The 20,455-nt window shown below is 32.8% G+C and overlaps 1 protein-coding gene across 1 annotated transcript in view; it reads left to right on the forward strand.

Moving 5' to 3' along the window:
• LOC118190927 (uncharacterized) overlaps positions 1-19,071 on the forward strand; it is a 54,977-nt gene extending 35,906 nt beyond the window's left edge. Inside the window, exon 5 of the mRNA XM_035361753.2 lies at positions 2,589-19,071. Coding sequence (XP_035217644.1) covers positions 2,589-4,794 — 2,206 coding nt within the window. The 3' untranslated portion in view covers positions 4,795-19,071. The remainder of the gene's footprint in view (positions 1-2,588) is intronic.
• Positions 19,072-20,455: the final 1,384 nt, after the last annotated feature.

Here is a 20,455-nt window from a genome sequence, read left to right on the forward strand (position 1 = left end):
AATCCTTTTTTCGAAAAATTTCGTTAACATTCTGAAGTCAACTGAAAGTTAGTGATGAATCATAATAAATCTTGCACATACATGACAGCAGTCAGGATTGAATTTTTACCTCCGAATTCTACAAATGTTATGCAGCCTATGGACCAAAGAATCGTCAGAAGTTTTAAATCAGACTTTCATAAGCACAAGCTGATTTTAGTGCTTCTTGCTAGAATAGCAAAATTACTGTAAACAATATGTTTAATGAATGATGCATGAGAAAATGTTACATCAACATGCATTACCAAATGCTTCCATAAGGCTGGATTGGACATTTCTCAAGAGGGGCAAATCGCTAAGGAAGAAGAAGTAGATGTCTTGGAAAATTTGGGAATGAGTTTGAAATTTTGAAAAGAGAATTTGAAAATTATATATCTGTTGACGCCAGTGTTACCACTTCGGAGATACCTACTTCCAAGGATACTGGAACTAAAATTCAAACTAAAGGTAGACGTAAAAAACTAATGAAAGTGGTGATGATAATTATGCGTTGGAAGAATTTCAAGCTGAACTGCCCCACACATACTCAATGGCTTTTGAGTGTGCAGAAAAATGTCAACTTTTTTCAAGCCAGAGGTGCAAATGACGATGTTTTTTCAACCATGAGTCTTCTTCGAAGAACATTAACACAAGAAAGAAACAATAAGGCAGTTCAAAGCAAATTAACCAACTTCTTTTGTACTGTACAGAAATAAAAAAAATAAAGGTATTTATAGTATAGTAAGTAAGTATGTATGAATTGTTTTGCTTTGTTTGCAAACCCATTTTTTACGAGCATTCAGTTATAATGAGCAAATATTTTGGTCCCTTTACACACATTATAAGGGAATTTGACTATATATACATAATTATATACTTTTTATTATTTTTTGGGGGAGGGTGATCTGAGGGCCACAGCAAAATGAGTCAAGAGTTGCATGGGGTCTGCTGGCTTCAAGTGGGACATGCCTGTTGTAAGAAAAGCAGGATTTGTCATAAAAAGCAACATCATACCATTGTGTGTGTGTATGGCTCTGTGCAATACACTCAGTTCTTCTGACATAGGGTTTGTGATACAAATGTATGGTCCCTAACTACAATGTAGATAAGATTTGTTTCATCTCAGTACGTGGAGTGAATTGATATTAGTGAGTAGGGTCTGTTGCTGTCTCTCAATTGCTGATTCTTATAACAGTCACTGAATTTTAGCCAACACGAGTGGTAGTTATGGGGTAAAACAATCTGAAGCCTTGGCAAAGTACAGTTCTCTTGAGATTAAATTCTGGTTAAATTCCTTCTTACATGAAGCATTGCATGCCTTCCAATGCAAAATGTAATGAGTAGACACAATTCCTGAATAACAAGTCAGCATTTCGATGTACCTTTTCATACTATTTTGAGATTTCATTATTCTTGCAAGCCATGAAATGCTAATCATTTGCATATTCTAGTATGTTCTGCATTTAATGTAAATTTCAGTTTTCTCATACATTTCTTTGATAGTATAGCTATTTTAATGCTCAATATTGTACTTCATAATTCTTTCCTGGGAGCATAGAACATAAAAGAAATATATTTCTTGTATGTGTAAGACCATTCAGCTGGCAGTGACTGCTATACTTTCTGCATAGCTCTCCATAATTTTGTTGTTCTCACCAGTACGGAATTTCTATGCTTTACAGCTCATTGCATGCATACCACATGAGTTCAATAATACTGAAATCTAGTGACATAGGTGTCTGTGGCCTGACTCCAAACTTAAATATTCTTTTAAACATGATGCATTTCAGATATGTGTGATTGTGCATTATCCTATTGGAAGAAGCAAAACCCAGCAGAAAGGATGAAAGATATGAATGAGTATAACTTATCATAAAGGATGTGTACATAGTAATAACCTATCAGTTATTTGTAGACATACTAGAAGACCCTCTGGATGCTGTCTAAACAACTCCTATACTTTTACAGCCTATACAGTCTCCTCTAAATATGTGAAATCTGTCATTCATTTTCTCTGCACAGGTACTTAAAGTCCTTGAAACAGGTCGAAATTTAACTCCTTATACTAAACTATTAGTTTATCAAGTGGTAGGAAGTCTGAATTGCTGATCTTGAGTAAGATTCACATTCAAATCACATTCTCTTAAGCATTTCAATGGCATTTTCACTCAGTTGCTGTAGACATATACCCTCAAAATCTTTAATGTTTAGCAGTGTGATTAAAGAAAATTTGTGCTTCCTTTAGTTATAATAAAGAAGCCTTTTTTCATGCAAAATGATTGATTTCTTTTTTTTTAAGAATAATAATTTAACATATTATTAAAATTTTGCCATTCTTTAGAATAAAAACCCATCATTTCACAAACATTTAAGCTGTCAGTTTAAATCCAGTTAACTTCTGAAAGCTTTACAATGTTAAAAGATTTTACATAATGGAACGTTTGAGATCTTAGTGTTCATCTTAATCAGTGTTGTAATTTGAAATTAATTTATACTGCTGTTTTATTTATAAACAAGAGATATCCTGTCAAAGAAAATTACATATGTATTTAATGACTGTAATTTTTCAGGTTATACTATAAAATTGTAAGGAAGCAGACATATCCAATGATCTGTGCAAATCCAGAAGCAGAGAACGGACCAACAGTTATATCCAATTCAGATAAAAAGTCGTTAATTCCTCTGTCTAGCTGTGAAAATTCTACTACTCTTAATTCTTCACAGATTGATTCATTCCAGGAACAGGTTTTGTCTAATGATATAGCTACTTTAAATGCAGACAAGAAAGGAAAGAAGAAACGAAAACTAGAAAGTACTGTTGTTGATAAAAATGAGATGGCAAATCAACTGGAAGATGTTCTTTGTAAATTTTGTGAGAATGGTGGATTTGCTGGTATGCAGTTAATAGACAGTAATACTGTGATGGCTCTGTGTACACCACTTATGCATCGTGTCCATACACTTGTTAAACAGAGTGGTGAACTTGTCTTTGTTGATGCATATGGAGAACTGGATGAGCCAAATAGCTGTCGTGTTCTCATGTTTGTTACATACAGCTGCATAGGAGCTGTGCCACTTGGTTGTTTAGTTACAACTTCTGCAACAATGACATGCATTAAAGCTGCCTTGGATCTGTGGAAACAAATCCTTCCTGAGGGCTGTTTTTATGATAAAAATGAAGGCCCTGATATATTTTTTACTAATGATAATGAAGCTGAACGCCAGAGTTTAAAGTCATCATTTCCAAAATCACATCTCCTCATTTGCCTATCGCACATCTTACAAGCATCCTGGACATTTTTATGGGACAGAAAAAATGCTATTAAGAAAGAGCATAGATCTTTGCTATTTTCAAAAATTAAAATCCTTTTATTTTCTCAAACAGTTGAAGATTTAGAAATGAACTATGCATGTGCACTTGGAGATAGCTTAGTAAAAACATATGCTGTTTTTGTTGATTATCTCAAACACATCTATACTCACAGGCATGATTGGTCACTAGTGTTCAGACGGCATTTACTTTCACGAGCTAATGATGTGTCCTTTTTCTGGGAATCAGCAATGATTGTTTTGAAAGATCCTATTTTAAGCCGGACACGTACTTACAATCAACTTCAGATAATTGATTTTTTATCAAGGCTAGATACTTACTATGAAAAAAAATTGCTAGATTTAGCTAACAGTCGTTTTGATTGTGTCAGACTTTCCCGATTTCTTTTTATTGAGTTACCCCGAGAAGCTTACACAATCACTCAAAATTCTGAAAGTGAATATGAAGTTCATAATGACACCAAGGATACAGTTTATCAAGTAGATATTACTCTAGGAATGTGTGAATGCAGAATAGGAAAATCTGGAGCACCATGTAAACACCAGTTGCTTGTTTTTCGTAATTTTCCTGTTCCCGTTTATGATTGTATTTTGCCCAGCACTCAGGCAGAAAGAAATCTGCTGTTTCATTTGGCTACTGGTCAAGAAGTTGAACATGAAGCACCAACAGATACCATTACTAAAACTGTTCAGTCGGCTATGCAGGATACATGTTCAGCTGATATAACTATCCATGACCTTGATCCATGTGGAGAAAATGATTTTTTCTTGGATGAAAGTGGAACATGTGAAAATCTCAGTCAGAGCTCTGGAATTAATCACTCAAATGTTTTAAACCAGCATAGCTCTTTAAATCTCCCACCAGCCACACTTATGCAAACAAATCATGTGTTAGAGCATCATGGCCCTTCAGCTAATCCGCAGGATGTAGTGCTTTCACAGCACAACTTACTTACACAACTTGATCATACTTCGCATACACACATGTCTTTGACACATCAAATAAATCCTCAACTAGGCCAACATATTACAAATATGAGTCAGAGTGCAACTTCATTAAATCATCATGTATCTGCAATGGTACCTCTACAGCCTCCTCCTCCTCCACCCCCACCACCTGTTTGTCCTGTAGTAAATGATCCAAATCCACAAGTACAGACCATGTTAGAATTGCTAGATCAAGTTTGTACTAAACTGAAAGAAAGAACTACTCGATCACCACAAATTTTTAAACCTGCTCTAGGAACATTTTTGAAAAATTTAGAAGCATTATCTTCTGACTCTTCTCTAGAATATGCTCTTTATTCTTTTGGGAAGTTTTCAAAGCTGGCAACTCCTCTTTTCAAAAGGAAGATAGTAGATAATAAACTTATTGGTTTGCAATCTGCTGGTGAGTTGAGGAAGAGGAGGCAGACTCTAAAGTGTTCAAAAATAGTAAAAAAGTAATCCTAGATTCCACAAGTTGTATCTATTTTATGAAAACTTTTAAATGAATGTGCATAAAATCTGCATCATTTTTTAAAAACTGTGATTAGAAATTATTTTATTTGATTTTCTCTAAAATATATGTTACCTCAAATTTGTATATTTATAATATAGTAGTTATTAATATTATTTATTTTGTACATAGGCTGATTGAAAAGTTTTAAAATTGATTCTTTTATTGTCAGATGACCCTACTTAACCCTTCCCTTTATTATTTTGCTTGCTTTTTAGAGTAGAGCCTGTCATATTGATTTTCACTTTTTACAGTGTTTTTTGAACAGTTTACAAACAGTTGGCAAAAGAATCAGGAAGGAGAAAAATTTAGTGGTCCGCCGCGTGCTTCGATGTGTGATGCCGATAAAAGGAGAATAAGAGAAAACGAAAACCACAAAATGCTATACACCAATGAAACATTGCACCAATAAAACATTGTTAAAAACTCCGTTTGTCATGTTGCATACCAAATGTGATTAGTATAGGTTTATAAAGATTATAAAACTTTGTAATCACTTGCTGTGCAGTAGGTGCTAAAAATCACCACCCTTCTGGTGTAGGCATAACCAAACAGACATAACCCTTCAGAAAAACCCCATAAGAAGAAATCTGGGGACGATAGATCTGGTGACTTCAGAGGCCACAAACCTTTGGAAATAATGCGGTCCCCAAAGAAACTCCTGATCAAATCCATACTTTGTTTTGACATGTGGCATATGGCACCATCATGCTGATAATACGACTCAGTCGGCTCAGGCAATCTTTGACGTTGCATATAGGGATCTGCACTTTTGGCGTTACCCTGATCTAACTATGTAACCAATTTTCGATTACAAAAGAGATTCCAGTATTGTCAATAGAGAGAACGTTGTTATGAGCAATTAAAGGGGCGAGTGTACATTTAAGCACTCGGAACTTGGCAATGAGCTGTGTGATGTGTGGGGCCCATGTGAGACATTGATCAAGGATAATGCCTAGATATCGGGCCTGCTTGGTCCATGGGATAGGGGTGCTATACATGTTGACGTGGATATTATGGTCGATATTTCCCTTTTTTGTGAAGAGTATGGCATCTGATTTGTTCGCAATGATCTTTATTTTCCAAGCCGTTAACCAGTGTATTGATGTGATTCTGTAATATTTGGATGACTGAGCCATGAGATGTGTTTTGTGATAGAACTGCCGTATCATCAGCATACATTGCTAGGGTGGTATGTGGTGGATGTGGGATGTCGTTCATGTAAATATTGAAGTAAAGGGGACCCAAAATGGACCCTTGTGGGACCAAAGATGGCCATTTATTGATAGATTTTTCTTGAAGCCCTTGTGATATTAGTTCAGTGACACGATATAACAGGTGAACAGTCGAATGTTTTTTTGTTTTTAATTTTTTAATCCATGCTGCTCAGCAATCAAGAGGTTGTTGTCATTGAGATGCTGTAGAGTTCATTGTTGCATGATATATTCAGCAACTTTACTGGTTGATGATAGTAAACTGATTGGTCAATATGAGACTGGATCATTGGCTGGCTTGCTGGGCTTAATATAGATGAGATGACGGCCGTTTTCTATGGTGTCGGGAAATGACCAAGAAGCAGCATATCATTAATTATTCGAGTCAGTTTCAGAGTCATAATTATCCCCATGTTTCTTAGCATTGTATTGCTGATGAGGTCGAGCTCAGCGCTTTTCTTGATTTGTAGTTTGGATATATAGTCATAGACCTCCGAAGGTCTGACAGGAGAAATGTAGTCATGTGTGATTTTGAGAGGAAATTTGTAAGTGTCTATGAGACTAGGTGTTTCGTTTGTGGGTGGGATATGTTGTTAATGCAAAACTGAGTAGCATAGTGATCAGCAAGTCTCAGCTTTCTCAGTTTCGGTGTAGGATCTGATGGACCTTGAGGGCCAGTTAAGGGCGGAATGTTGGTGTAGCATATCATAAGCTTATCAGTAGCTTTCCAGATGTTATTTTCTTCTGGTGAAAGTGAGGAAAGGTAGACGGCCCAGTCGTTGTCTGCTTGTTTACGTTTAAGGGCCCTGACTTGGCCATTAAGTGTATTGAGAAGTGTTCTATCAGGATGGTATCATGACCGCTGCCATTCTTTCCTTGCTGCATTTCTTCGTTGGATCAGTTTTTTGATATCGGTGTTACATTTCTCCTTTCCATTGGCAGGTGCGGGCGTGCTATTATTTTGCAGTGCATTTTGCAGTTCGAGGGTAAAGTTGTTGACAATTGCATCTAACTCATCGCCTGAGTGTGCTGTTGGAATGTGTATTGTGGTGTTGTTTAAATATTTGGTAAATCCAGAGCAATTGGTTATGAAGGCCTTTTTGTGTGGTGTGTTACGAACAGAAAGATCAAGATCCATCTTAACCGGATTATGGTCTGATGACAGTTCATTTAAACCTGTCAATAGATTTAAATGTACAGCCCTTGAGCAAGACAAAGGTCAAGAACTGAGGCAGATCTTCCGTCGTAGCATGTTGGGGTTTGTGAAACTGCAATTGTAATATCGGACTTAGTGCGAAGCAGTAAATTACATTTCCTAGGTAGGTGTTATTACCGCAGTTCCACGTGTCGCGATGTGCAATGAAATCTCCGCTTATAAGGACTTTGCTGTTTAGCTAATGCATCGAAGTCCTGCATAATATTTAACTGAGATCTTTTGTTGGATGAGACATAGGAAGGGATAAAAGTAACCACTCAGTCAATTCCACATCATCAAGATGTTCTACAAATTCATTAAGTATATGCATGTAGCACTCATTGTTCACTGTTCCCTTGAAAAATATTGGTCCTTTGGATACGAGTGTCGGACAGAGTGCAGCAGACTCCAACTTTGTCTGAATGAAGTGTCATCTCCATTATCGCATGTGGGTTTTCAGTTGACCAGATGCATGTATTCTGGAAATTGACTTTTCCAGACAAGTGAAACCAAGCTTCATCTGTGAACCATGTCAGCTCCAGAATGTTGGGGATATGGTTGATGAACAACAAGAACCACTCACAATAGTACACCTGCTTCGCCCTGTTTGGATCTTGCAATTCTGTTCTACTTCATACAGTTTCATTCTGGATGATTTAGCAGCTCTATGACATGTAGAGTAACTGTATCCAGTGTCATGAGATAAACATCGAAGAGATTTCTTTGGTTACCTTAGAAAATGTTCTCTAACATCATCCACTACACCTTCATGCTGTGTTCTGTGTTTTCTCATTTCAGAGAGCAGAGAACTCGTTGTTTCCAGTTTCCGTACAATGGCCAGTATTGTATTCTTCATTGGTACATCTTCATAAAACTCTTTCCGATAGGCTCCTTGGGTTTAAACAATGGATTCTGTTTTCATTCTGTCTTCATTATGAACACATGTGCCACCAACGGATACAACATGGTGACCAAGTTCAATTTTAGCCGAAGACTCACATGCAATACACAACACTCAACTTACCTGGATAGTGTGTGCGGACTCCTTACATGGCCTTGGCATATCTCGTGTTCCATGGAGGCGATGCAGGTTACATCTATTGGCAAAACGTCAAACTTTTCTGACTTCAACAATGTGCAATCTCTCTTGTACAGAATTACACGGAATGTCAAGGTTTTCATTATTTCTTATTTTTTTGCCATTGCACATCCAAAAACGGGAAGGACCACTAAATTTTCATCCTTTCTGAGTCTTTTGCTACAAACTGCTTTAAAAATCCTATCTGTATTAACAAAACTACAGCTCACTGAAATAGTTCAGTTCTAAAAGACTCACCCTGTACCTTTCATAGTCTATTAAAACTCTGTTGTTCAAAACAACTGTTGATTGAAAATTACAAGCATCACTTAAATCATGATCACAGTGACAATGACAGGGTAGAATACCTTGTTAAGAGAAAAGTATTTCCGTTAATTCTAGCAAAAATGAAACAAGATTTGGAAAGGCAGTTCTTTACAATTTGTTCCCCAGTCCCCAGAACAAAGTTCCAAATATTGTAATTCTGCTTGCAACTGCTGTAAGCGCTTGATAACTTCTGTAATTGTTGCTAGTTATGAGAAGATTTTTCTAAATTAAAAATCATTTAAGAAATCTTTTATTGCTGCTTACATGATGGCAAGTGGGACAATCCGTTATGTCCATATAAGGTTTTTGATGGTTTTTCCAAACAAAAGAAAGAAAAAATATATAATTATAAAATGTTATGGTTGAAATTTTTTCTTAAAAAATAAACTTAAGAGTTTTAATTTACCTCCCTATATGTCATGTTGAGATTTAGTCATTTGTTTAGATTTCAAGAAGGGCGGCAAAAGCTCTGCCTATGCCATTGTTATTATATTTTCAATATTGAGATTGCTCAGAAATAACTTAATGCTAAGTCTGTACTGTATGGAGGGTATTCCTGTGCTGCTTTTCCATTGATTTAAGATAGTGGTGCTAATACATATATGCCAGCTTTTATGAATTTTCATAATTTTTATGAAAACTGTACTAGTTACATAAATTAACTTCCAAAATTCTCTTCCCCTCACAAAAAAAGGTGGAGTTCTAGTTTGGAGATTTGGTGCCAGATCTGTATTTTAACACATTTGCTGCCAGAGCACATACATGAAAATTCACTTTTTAAATCCATCCTCTTTATTAGATTAAAAAATCTGATGTGTACACCACATGACTTCCTTGTATGAAATATTAAATTATATGCATTTTTTCTTGCATTTTATTTAAACTTATTGGTTGAATTAAATCTACTTCGTCGATAGCACATTAACAACAATAGAATAAATGCACTCTTTAAAATTCACTATATTTGTTTACCATAGCGACACTCTGGCGCTAGGTTCATTTAACAGTGATATTTTGTTCATAACTCAGAATGCACAAAATTTATATCATTTGTAGAATTATCTAATCATTGTCACATGTTCTATCAAATACTATAATAAGTCTAAAACGATGTATAAAAGAAATTAAACAAGCCAAAAAAAGAAAGAAAGAAAGAAAGAAAGAAACATTTTTTCACATATGATTCAGTATTTCTCATTCAATTAATTCATTTCTCACTTCGTGACAAGGCAAAAATACATAAAACTCAAAATATCTGTATTAAAAATTATGAAGTTAAGCACTTATTTCTTCGAATAAATTCCAGAATGGTTCGCAATAATAAACGTAGGTGTTATCTTTGTTGTTGTGAAGCTTAGTTTCTCTAGATTGGAAACAAATACACTATTCTGCTAAGTTTCAAATGTAAACAAATGTAGCTGCTATAGTAAAAATGATTAGGCTTAGCCGCACTTAAACAATTTTTAAATTGTGGATAATTCCACAAATATTGCATGCAGATTTACTAAAGGCATAAAAATCCTAACCGAAAGTTTAGAACAACATAATTCAAGCATTTTTAAAGCAAAAAATGCACAATTTATAAACATATAAGAATAAAGAAAGTCACTGAGCCAAGTAACAGAGTGGATATACATATACATGTATTTATATACTTTTGCTGTGGCTGATTGCAATCAAAATGGGAGGTGCACATCTGCATGTTATAGTAGTCCTATATACAAAATTTCAAAGTTTATATACATGTATTTATATACTTTTGCTGTGGCCGATTGCAATCAAAATGGGAGGTGCACATCTACGTGTTTTAGCAGTCCTATGTACAAAATTTCAAAGTTCTGAGGCTTTTGAGTTATGGGAGATAAAGAATCCTTTATTGTGTCCTTACATATAGATGTCTCGCAAAAACACCATTAAATTGCATTTGATAGCAATCAAAATAGGTATTTTTGTTGAAATACAATACCCAAAATTTTTCGCTATTACAATACTTTTTTTTTTTAATTTGTACAAGGAAGTAAAGAGAGGTCTTTTTAAAATGCCCATCGCTTGTGTGGCTAGCTGCCTAAAATAATAATTATAAAAATGAAGGAAAAATACATAATGATTGTAATGTTTTTACTAGTGTGATTTCATAAAAATATTAAATATTTCTAAATAGACATTTTGTGATTTAAATGCATTTTTATGTAAATCTATCAAATAAAGTAAAAAAAAGATATTAAGAACTACATTGATTGTTTTTAAATTGCTTGGTTTTTTTAATCAGTATCAGACAGATTAAATTCTAAAGTTAAATATGGTACACTTTCCAATAGTTATCAACTTCAGAGTATAATTTCTAACTCCAAAACTGGCTAACAGTAACAAATCAGGAAATCGCTATGGTTATGTTGCCATGGAAACACTACCTCTCTCCATATTTAAAGAATGAAATCATCTGAAACCATGTGACTCAAATGTCTTCGTAAAGCCAAAGGTGTAAACAGCAATGTGCTTGCACCTGGAAAATAAAAGTATCTCATTTTCAGGCAGTGCCAACGCATTGCTTTTAAATAGCTGTTTGCTGATTAAAGTTGAAAGATAAATGTCTTACATTTTGTCAAATGGCAACAGTCTGCCATGCTGAAGATAATAATATTTAATTTTAAGCAGCGTTTCCATTGCTTGTTTCATTCACTGATTTTGTGAATCAGAATGAAATTCATAAAAATTATAAATAAATTAATAATTCACATGATCATGTAAAGCACTGCCTTTGTTCAAGTGACCAAATGCTAAAGACCTGGCTAATCCGACTGAATTTAGACATGTTGATGTGTCATATTTTCAGTTATCAGGAAAGAAAATAGAGGAAATTAAAACTTTTCAGTCAGCTCTTATATCATTAAAATATTCCCTTTTTTTATAAGTAATAATTTTGATCTTTTTTATTCAATTCAAAAATAAAAACTTCAGCTTTTATTTAAAAAGAAAATTGGTGTAATGAAGTCCAAAATAATAGTTTTTTTTTTTAAAGTTAAAATAATTAAAAAGGGTGTAGTAAGGTGTGTGAATTCTAACTTCTACAGGAGATATACATTCGTAAAATTTACCATACAAATGTATATCTCCTGTAGAAGAGTTATATGAAAAAGTTTTCAATAACTTGAAAAAAAATTGACAGTTTAGTGTGATATTCTTAATTATCATTTCAGAGTGTTTACTTAGTGCAGCTAAATTATGTTAAATGTGTTTACTAAATTTAATGGAACTAACGTGCATTTACAGCTAAAACTCAATATTTATGGACAGTTTCTTTAGATTCTGAGTAGCTTACCCATTCTCAGCAGCTGATACCATTGTTAATGAGAACTAAAACTATCTTTAGTTTTAGATTCCTTAAAATGGAACTCGGTGCAAAAATAATTTCTATGAGATAAAGGAAGTTTAGCAAATTTGGTTGGTTGGTAATTGATTACGGCAGAGCATCATTGATATTTTGGCATTCAAAAATTTTAAGAGCCACTTCGCTATCTAAATGAGTAACGAGATTACTGTTATATTTGAATAGATGTTACAGTTCAAAATCTCACAATCATCTCGCCAAACTAAAATATTTTAGTAACCAGTTTTTTAGAACCTGTGCAAATTGGGTGAATACCTCCACTGCAAAGCATGGTAGATTTGCCTCATTCAGTTTAGACAAATAGCTATAGATTTGTCATGTGCATAAGATATAACTTTAAAGTAATTTGATTTACATTATGCATTTTTAAAATAATAAACCTGAATTCATAACAAATTAGCATTTTGTGAAAGCAATATCATCTATGTTTAAGCCTTTCACATATTTTCCTTCTAATGCTGTAATATATATATATTTTGACAAGTTTGTAGAGTTTCTCAGTGCCTTTGGTTATGAGTTGTAGGAGCACTTTTATACATTCTTCTCCCTTTTTTTTAAATTAAGAACCAAAAATATGTTCTCAAATGTGAAAATTGATATTTAGGATGAATGAGAGCAGTCACACTTTTATTTCCAGTAAATTAATTATTTTTCTATTCTATTGCTTTTAAAAATGTATTCAGAAATTAGCAAAGCTTTCATGCAGTGCCTAAAATCTTTCAAATACTACAATTAATTGCACTGCTGGGGTAACTTTTTAAAAATATTCCCCTCCCCATGCTTAATGGATTACGAGTCAGTTTTCTCGATAACTCTCACCGGGGAGCATAACTCCTTATAGGCAGATTATTTTTGGATTTGTCATAAGCCATTAAACACAAAGAATTTGTGAAAAATTGTACATCTGGTAAACATGTTGATTGTCACAGGAATTTCTAATAAAATATCCATCAGGCTATTGAGCACAACTCTGCCATGTGCCAATTGTTTCTGATCATAGGCATTGAGAACATCTAGAATGAAATGTTTTGAGGCATGTATTCATTCAGTTGAAAATCTTTCTTCGAGAACGAAGTATCTAAGAAAGTGTGAGATTTGAAAATCATTTGATTTTCCAAATATTTTTTCGAAGATAACCCATTTTTAAAATTTAAACTGCTGTTAATTATAACTGGTGTAAAAATGTAATTACTGTACTTTACCTGATTCTGTTCTGCCAATTTTTTCTTGACCAGTACAATAGCATTACATTGAAACTATGCAACAAAATAGTGTAATCCATTGAACATAAGAATCTTTGAAATAAATTCCTTAAATGAAATTGAGAAAATGAATGTGGTTCAAGTCTGAAATATATATAAAAAATTAACATTTATTTCAGGTAGTGTGTTAAACTTATTTATCGTTAGTAGAACTCCTTGAGAAAAGCATTGAAATGTTGTGCCAAATTATTTGTGTCAAAAATGTGTTTATATTTCATTTGCAGAGGAGAGCTGAGACTTATTCCATGTTTTATATGTAAAAAAAGGAAACAGTGTAAATGTAAAAAAGTGTATTAATTTTCATAGTTTTCACATTTAATGATGCTATCTTTGTATTTGTGCTCTATGTTACACATTTAAGTCTACCAGCTTTCAGCTTCGATAGATTATATGCTGTACTGCATTACTAAGTTTTCAAAACCTATATATTTTTCATTTGAAAGGAATTAATTAAATTATTAATTAAAATGCATGTATAGTTTGTTTATCCCTTCAAATGCCTATTTTACTGGTCAAAAGTAATGAAACCATTCAGTTGTAGCTATATTGGAAATCTTTTAAACAACCTGTGGCAACTTTCCACTGCAGATACTATTTTACAACTTATTTTTTGGTTGCCGTCAAAGCTTTTTTCATGATGACTGACTAGTAGTAATGTACCTTTATCTCATTTTTAATTAAAAATTATATTTATCTAAGTTAACATTGTCTTTTCATATCTCATTAGTGTATGAAGTCTTTTGTTAGCAGACTGTGGATTTCTACCTCTGAACAGCTAGTCAAATGTGAATGAGTATGCAATAACGACTATATGTAAATTATTTTTTAATTTATGTGTTTTGAGTTTGTTATGTGTAGTTAATTAAATCATAAACTGTTAGAAAACTGTGGAGGATTGGTTACCTTAAAATTTATGAATAAAAATGCAAAATTGGTCATAAATATGCATATTGTTTGAAATAAAATGGGTAGAGTTCTGCTCCCCTTTTCCCATAATTGGCTGTAGGCATGTGTATCTAGTTACAAAGTTTCTTAAATAAGGTAATGAATTTTATAAGAACAGTTTTTCCATTAAAAGTAGGTTTTCAAGTTTATGAAAACAGAGCTGTAGGTGAGAGGGTTTTTCAGAGGTAAAATCTGACTTAAGAGTTCCGTATTTTAATTCAAAATCTGCTTAATGAATAGTTTAAGGTGTCTGCTAGAAAATGACTACTGTTTTGGCAAAAATAGAACCAATAATCCCTAAATGAACAGTTTGTATTTGCTGCTTAAATTTGTTTTGAAATATCTGAAACATTTTCGTAATAGTGATCCAAATCAGTAATTTATTCGAAACCATCTTGGAAATTTTTGACCATCAATGAATAGAATTTTTTTAACATATGAAACTGTGAATATTTTTAATTGGAAGTGTGTAACAAGCTAAATAATAGAAAAGTGCATTTTATTTTTATGGAATTTTCCCTCCCTCATTGTTAAAACATTTTAAATATTAACTACCTTATTTGAGAAGAGGGGAATGCGTGAACAATGTTTAAAGAAATAATATGTGTAGCAGTTGTTTTCGAATATATTGCAAATAGTCTTTATTATATTCATAGGCACATATCACATGGCGTTTGTTTCACACAAACAACTGTTTCAGACAGATTTTTCTGCCTGGTTTACTATTGAAAGAAAGACATGCAACTTTTTCCTTCCTTTCCAAAAAAACTGCAAGTTTTTCGTTTTCAACCAATCAGGTATCAGCTTGTTTGTAATGGGGGAACCAGTTTTCCCTGTGTTAACTGCAAAGCAATCTATGCTGATTGGCTGTTGTGACAAAGCAGAAAAATTGTTCCAAACAGTGGTTCTTCCAAAACAAACAGACGTGTGATAGCAGCTTATTATAGTTCCAAATAAACAAATCTGCAGCTCTGAATAACTACTAATGTTTGTGGAAAACATTTTAAAGTTCAATATTATTGAATACATAGTTTTGAAATTGTCAAATGTTTCTGCTTCAGATATTTATTAAAAAGAAGGTGATGATATGTAGAATATCTTGTGACTGTGTGAAATCTGAAGCAAAACTACCATGTTCTGTAAAAAAATTTTAAGAGAAACAGCTCCACTTACTTTTAAAGTGAACTTCTGTAGTAGTATTTCAGCTTTTTGAAACAGATGTCCAACTGATATTCTTCAGAAATATTTAAATGCATAAATTTAATTATATAATCTTAATAGAAAAATAGCCATATTATTCTAGTGGAATGAGTAGTTTAGTCCTTTCCAAATTTTTCTCCCATCCAATGGTTTATATTAATTTTTAACTGGCATGATGAAAAAATTGTTTAGGGTTTCTTATGGATCCATAAATAAAATTACAGTGTATCCACTGAATTTCACTTTTATGTCCAATTAATTTTAGAAATTACTAGTAATATTATTTTAATGTAAAATATGGTCTTTATTTTTACTGAAATAAGGAAAATATTGGGATGCACAATATTACCTATTAAAGAAAACATTTGTTAGGTAAAATAAAAATATTTTGATCTAGTTGATGATGGTAAAGCATGCAAGGGCTGTCTGCCTAATGAGAAGGGTGCCTTTATGGAGGACTTTGTAAATAAACAAGTGGTTATTCATGTTTTACATGGAGTAAACCATAAAAATGCTCATGCAGCCATCCTGTCCGCTGGCATTTGAACCCAAGATCAAGCTACCAAAAGTGAACTAGAATATTTGGGTACCTGGAAGTGAAATCGTAATTATATGGCTGTTATTTAGTACTTTTATTAGACAGCATTCAGTTCAACTGTATATTCGCATTTAATATTCTAAACAGATGACGTATCTTAATTTACATTCTGGTATTCCTCATCAGGATTTGCAATGTTAAAAGTATTCTAATATTCATTCCACTGGTGTGTAACTTGTGGCCTACATCATGTTATTGAAAAATAAATGAACGGATGAATACATGCAGCATTGAATTTGAGAATTATTTAATTAAGTGAATTATTTAACAGTTTTATTTGAAGGGATTGCGTATTAGAGCTGAATATACTTCTCTAAAGCCAAAGACAAGTAGTAAATTTCATATTTTAAAAAATGACAGCATTTGAAATTAAACCGAAATTGTTTCAGTCTTGCATTAATATCAAGAATTTAATTCGCCTTAGAATTCTGTTTCAAGAAAGTCAATAAAGAATGAAAAATATGTGACATTAATTGCCATTTTTAACAAGACTTTAATTAATAAACTTTTCAGCATATTAAATAAAATATTCATTGGTGAAAAGAAATTTTTCATTTGCTTTTGGCTTAATTTCTTTCTTTTTTTATTTTTATGCAAAGGAAAAGGGGATCAGTTGCAAAAGTTTAATTTTATTATAACATTCAATCAGAAGATCTTTAAGAAGAATGCAAACGAGTTCATTTTCTTTAACATATATTTGATTAAATTATTCCTTTTAGGCAGAAGTTTGTCCTAGTAATATTCGTGTCACTGTTTTATGGCACTAAAGTATTGCTGTTTTATGGCAATTTTAGGTAGGTAAGTAGTTAAGTGCAAAAACACATGAAACCTAACTGTGTGGATAGAATGCTTTCGCAGAGTACCTTCTGAAGCAAAATGATGTCTACATTACACTTAAAACTGTGAAATACCCATGCATATAGCTTCTCATGTCTTCTGAATCGAATCCAGGACAATGTTGTTACTGTTCTTGCTTTTTTTAATACATGTCTATTAGTAGCTTTAAGAATCTGAACTGAAATAATAAATGTCCAGTTCTGATTGATTGAAAATAGTCCACATTAAAAATGTAATTGGTAATTTTGTAGAGACATTAGGTATTTTGGAAGAAGGAAAGATAAAAATGAGCAATCACCTTCGCTGGGAATCGAACCACGGACCTCTGTAATACCAGCCCAGCGTACAAAACCACTACACCACGAAGGCACACTAGGAAAGCGGGAAAAATACCTTATACACTCCCCTTTTTAAAGGGCGACTGGGGTTTTTAGGGGACCCAATCACCAAATCCTGGGTATGGAAAATCCTCATCCAACACCCTTTTAGTTCGGGCGCCACTGTAGAAACATAGGTATTTTGGAAGCACAAAAGATGAAAAATGAGCAATCGCCTTCACCGGGAATCGAACCACGAACCTCTGGAATACCTGCCCAGCGTGCAGAACCACTACACCACGAAGGCACGCTAGGAAAGCGAGAGAAATACCTTATAATTTATGTAGTAATCAAAATTCTGAAAATTTCTACTTTCTTGTATTTTGCCTCTATCAGATTGTAATATGGATATTTCCTTGTTTAAAGATCAGATAGGAAAATGAACACCTACCAGGTTTGCCTTGTTTTTCTTGGAGTGAAAAGCTTAATGTTTTTGCTTTGTCTGTCACTGCTACATTCCCTTGGTTTTCAGAATGTGTAACCGAGTTCAAACAAAGAACCGTGGGTACTATGATGATTACTTCAGGCTGATTGCTATGTTGTAGAGTATGGGTCTTAACTCTAGGTAAGACATGGCCCTTTGTAACTTCATAGTGTCTTTGCAGAATGATGGTTTTTAAATATGTTGATCCTAAAGGCTCTTATGATGTTAGTGGCAGGTGAAGAGGGATATGAGTTCTTGAATTCCATGTACCAAGATGTTGTTTTCAAAAATCGGGATGAAAGTTGAGCAGATAATCCTTGTGTGCTTTCATTGAGTCTAACTTAAATTTAAACAAAAAACTATGTTTTGAATAAACGTAAAGCAGCCTCTTTTGTCCTTCAGTGAGTACCGATACACGAGGGTATAAGAAGGAAGTGCAGAATGAATCGAATTAGCATACTGATGCTATTTCGTTCAACTTTTCGTTTTAACAAGTTTGTGTGGCTTACACTACTTTTAAATCTCATTATTTTTTTAAATATTAACATTGATATCACAATTCAGAAAATCTGAAATTTTGCTGTTTGATTTGCTACTGTGATTGCCTTTCATATGGTGCCGCCGATAAAGTTAACATATATTCTGTTAATTTATTTGTATATCTATTTGTTACAGTCAAAGCCTGAACTACGCAATAATTTACTAGTATTTTCGGCTGTAACTGGTTATTTTATGAAATAACTAGACTTCGGGCCTTGGCCGTAACATATCCATTCCAACACTTTATAATCTTATTAATCCAGTTTTGATAAGAATCTGATATGTTTGGCTACGTAGTATGTTTATTATCTATTTGTTATATTACAGTAATTGTATAGGGCACAAATTGAATTGAACTTTATGAATTTCTTTTTACATATTTGATAAATGTGATTAGTGACTTCTGTTCAGTTTTCTACTTTATGTATAGTTTGCTTAATATGGTGCTGTTGTAATATCCAGAAATATGCCTACCTCATGTAATTTTACAGAATTTTGTTCCTGCATTAACTATCAAAAATTTAAAGTGCCTCTTTGAAATGTGTGACTGTGCCATTTTTGTCCCCTCTTTCTTCTCCCAGATTGCAATGGAAGTGTGAGACAGGCAAAATTGTGTTTGCGTTAGACAATTTTAGCAAATTCCGTTCATGTCTAATGTGATCATATTTTGTCTTGTTTGATTATATAAATATCATATTCTTGAATGTTCATCATCATCTTTTCCATTTGTAAAATGAGTTTGGGAACTACTGTCATTTCCAAAAAATATATTTTTGTATAAATTGTTTTTGTTATAAAACCTAATTCCTAGAAATAATAAAATAATGGATTGTTTTTTTATTTGTAATAGTCCTTCATTTAAATGTCTTCTATACATAGTGTTTATGCAAATAAACTGTCAAATATAGTATCCATATTTTGCGTTTGCAAAAAGTCCCTGCAAAACCATATTAATAAGAAAATGTGATTAATTTTTAAAATACTATATACAGAAACATAGTTAAGATATAATATATATAGATGTAGATAGATAGGGTGTTTAGTTTTATCCTTAAACATGAAATGGCTTTTTAGTGACGGTAACGTGACTATGCTTTCGATTGATTGTAGCCCTCGTAGAGGCGAATTTAAAATGCTAGTTGTTTCATTGCGAAAATTAAGGGAGAGCGAAAAAAAGAATCTATTTAAATTTGCATAGCTTCACTAATCTCTACATATAATAAAAGAAAGAGTCTGTCTGTGTGTCTGTCTTTCGTTCGCGCTGCGCGTAAGCTAACCACGGCTACGAAATTTGGTACATAGGTGCATCTAGACAAGAGCCAGTACACCTCGAAGCGATTTTTTCGAAATTCGAATTACTCGTATAATTTTTTTATTTTATGTTTTGTGACGAAATCGTTTGAGACATAATGGGCTATATTAAAGCGATATTTTACTCTACACACTCCATTTTCACATCGTCATGAAACGAAGGCACTTAGCTATTTTACGAACTTAAAATAAATTTCGTCTTTCAATAAATCGATTAAATACGAATTTATTTAACAAAGGGAGCTTAACACCTTTTCAACGGGATTTTTTCTAAAAAAAGTTTCTTTTTAAAAATGTACAGTTTATTTATTTATTTATTTGATTTTTGGACACGTTAAACTTTCATCCTTGCGACTGCTTTTACAAAAAGAATTTTGGAAAAATGATAATATTTTGTATTTTTAAAAAAAATGTTGAATGAAGCTTCCGAGTACACATCTTACATCTTTAAAAATGTGATTTTGGCAACAATTTTCCTTTCTTATTGTTGTTGATAGGTTTTTGATGAAATCGCATCATTTTGAATAGTTTCATTCTTTTAGAAATATGGATTTGGCAACAATTTTTCATCGTATTTCTTACGTCACTGTTTTTAAGAGATTGGCATATTTCATTGTAATTTATATATATATATATAATACATTTTTATTTTTATTTTTATTTTTTTATTTATTTATTTATTTATTTTTTTGATAAAGTTGTTTTGCAGAGTAAAATTCTGCGCGGAATTTTTTGTTTTTTGAGTTTCATTCGTGTTATTTTTTGCTTATTTCACTATTTGTAAGATATTGAAAAGTTTTGCATGATTTTATTTTTTCTTCAAAGGAAAGTTGGTTAATTTTTTTATTAGGATAATTAATATTTGTATTAAGGGATATAGCTTATTTCATTGTAATTTTATTTTCTCTTGAAA

The sequence above is a fragment of the Stegodyphus dumicola genome, chromosome 7 (assembly GCF_044657685.1).
Source record: "Stegodyphus dumicola isolate Sdum_Otavi_A_Nest chromosome 7, ASM4465768v1".
Lineage (NCBI taxonomy): Eukaryota > Metazoa > Arthropoda > Arachnida > Araneae > Eresidae > Stegodyphus > Stegodyphus dumicola.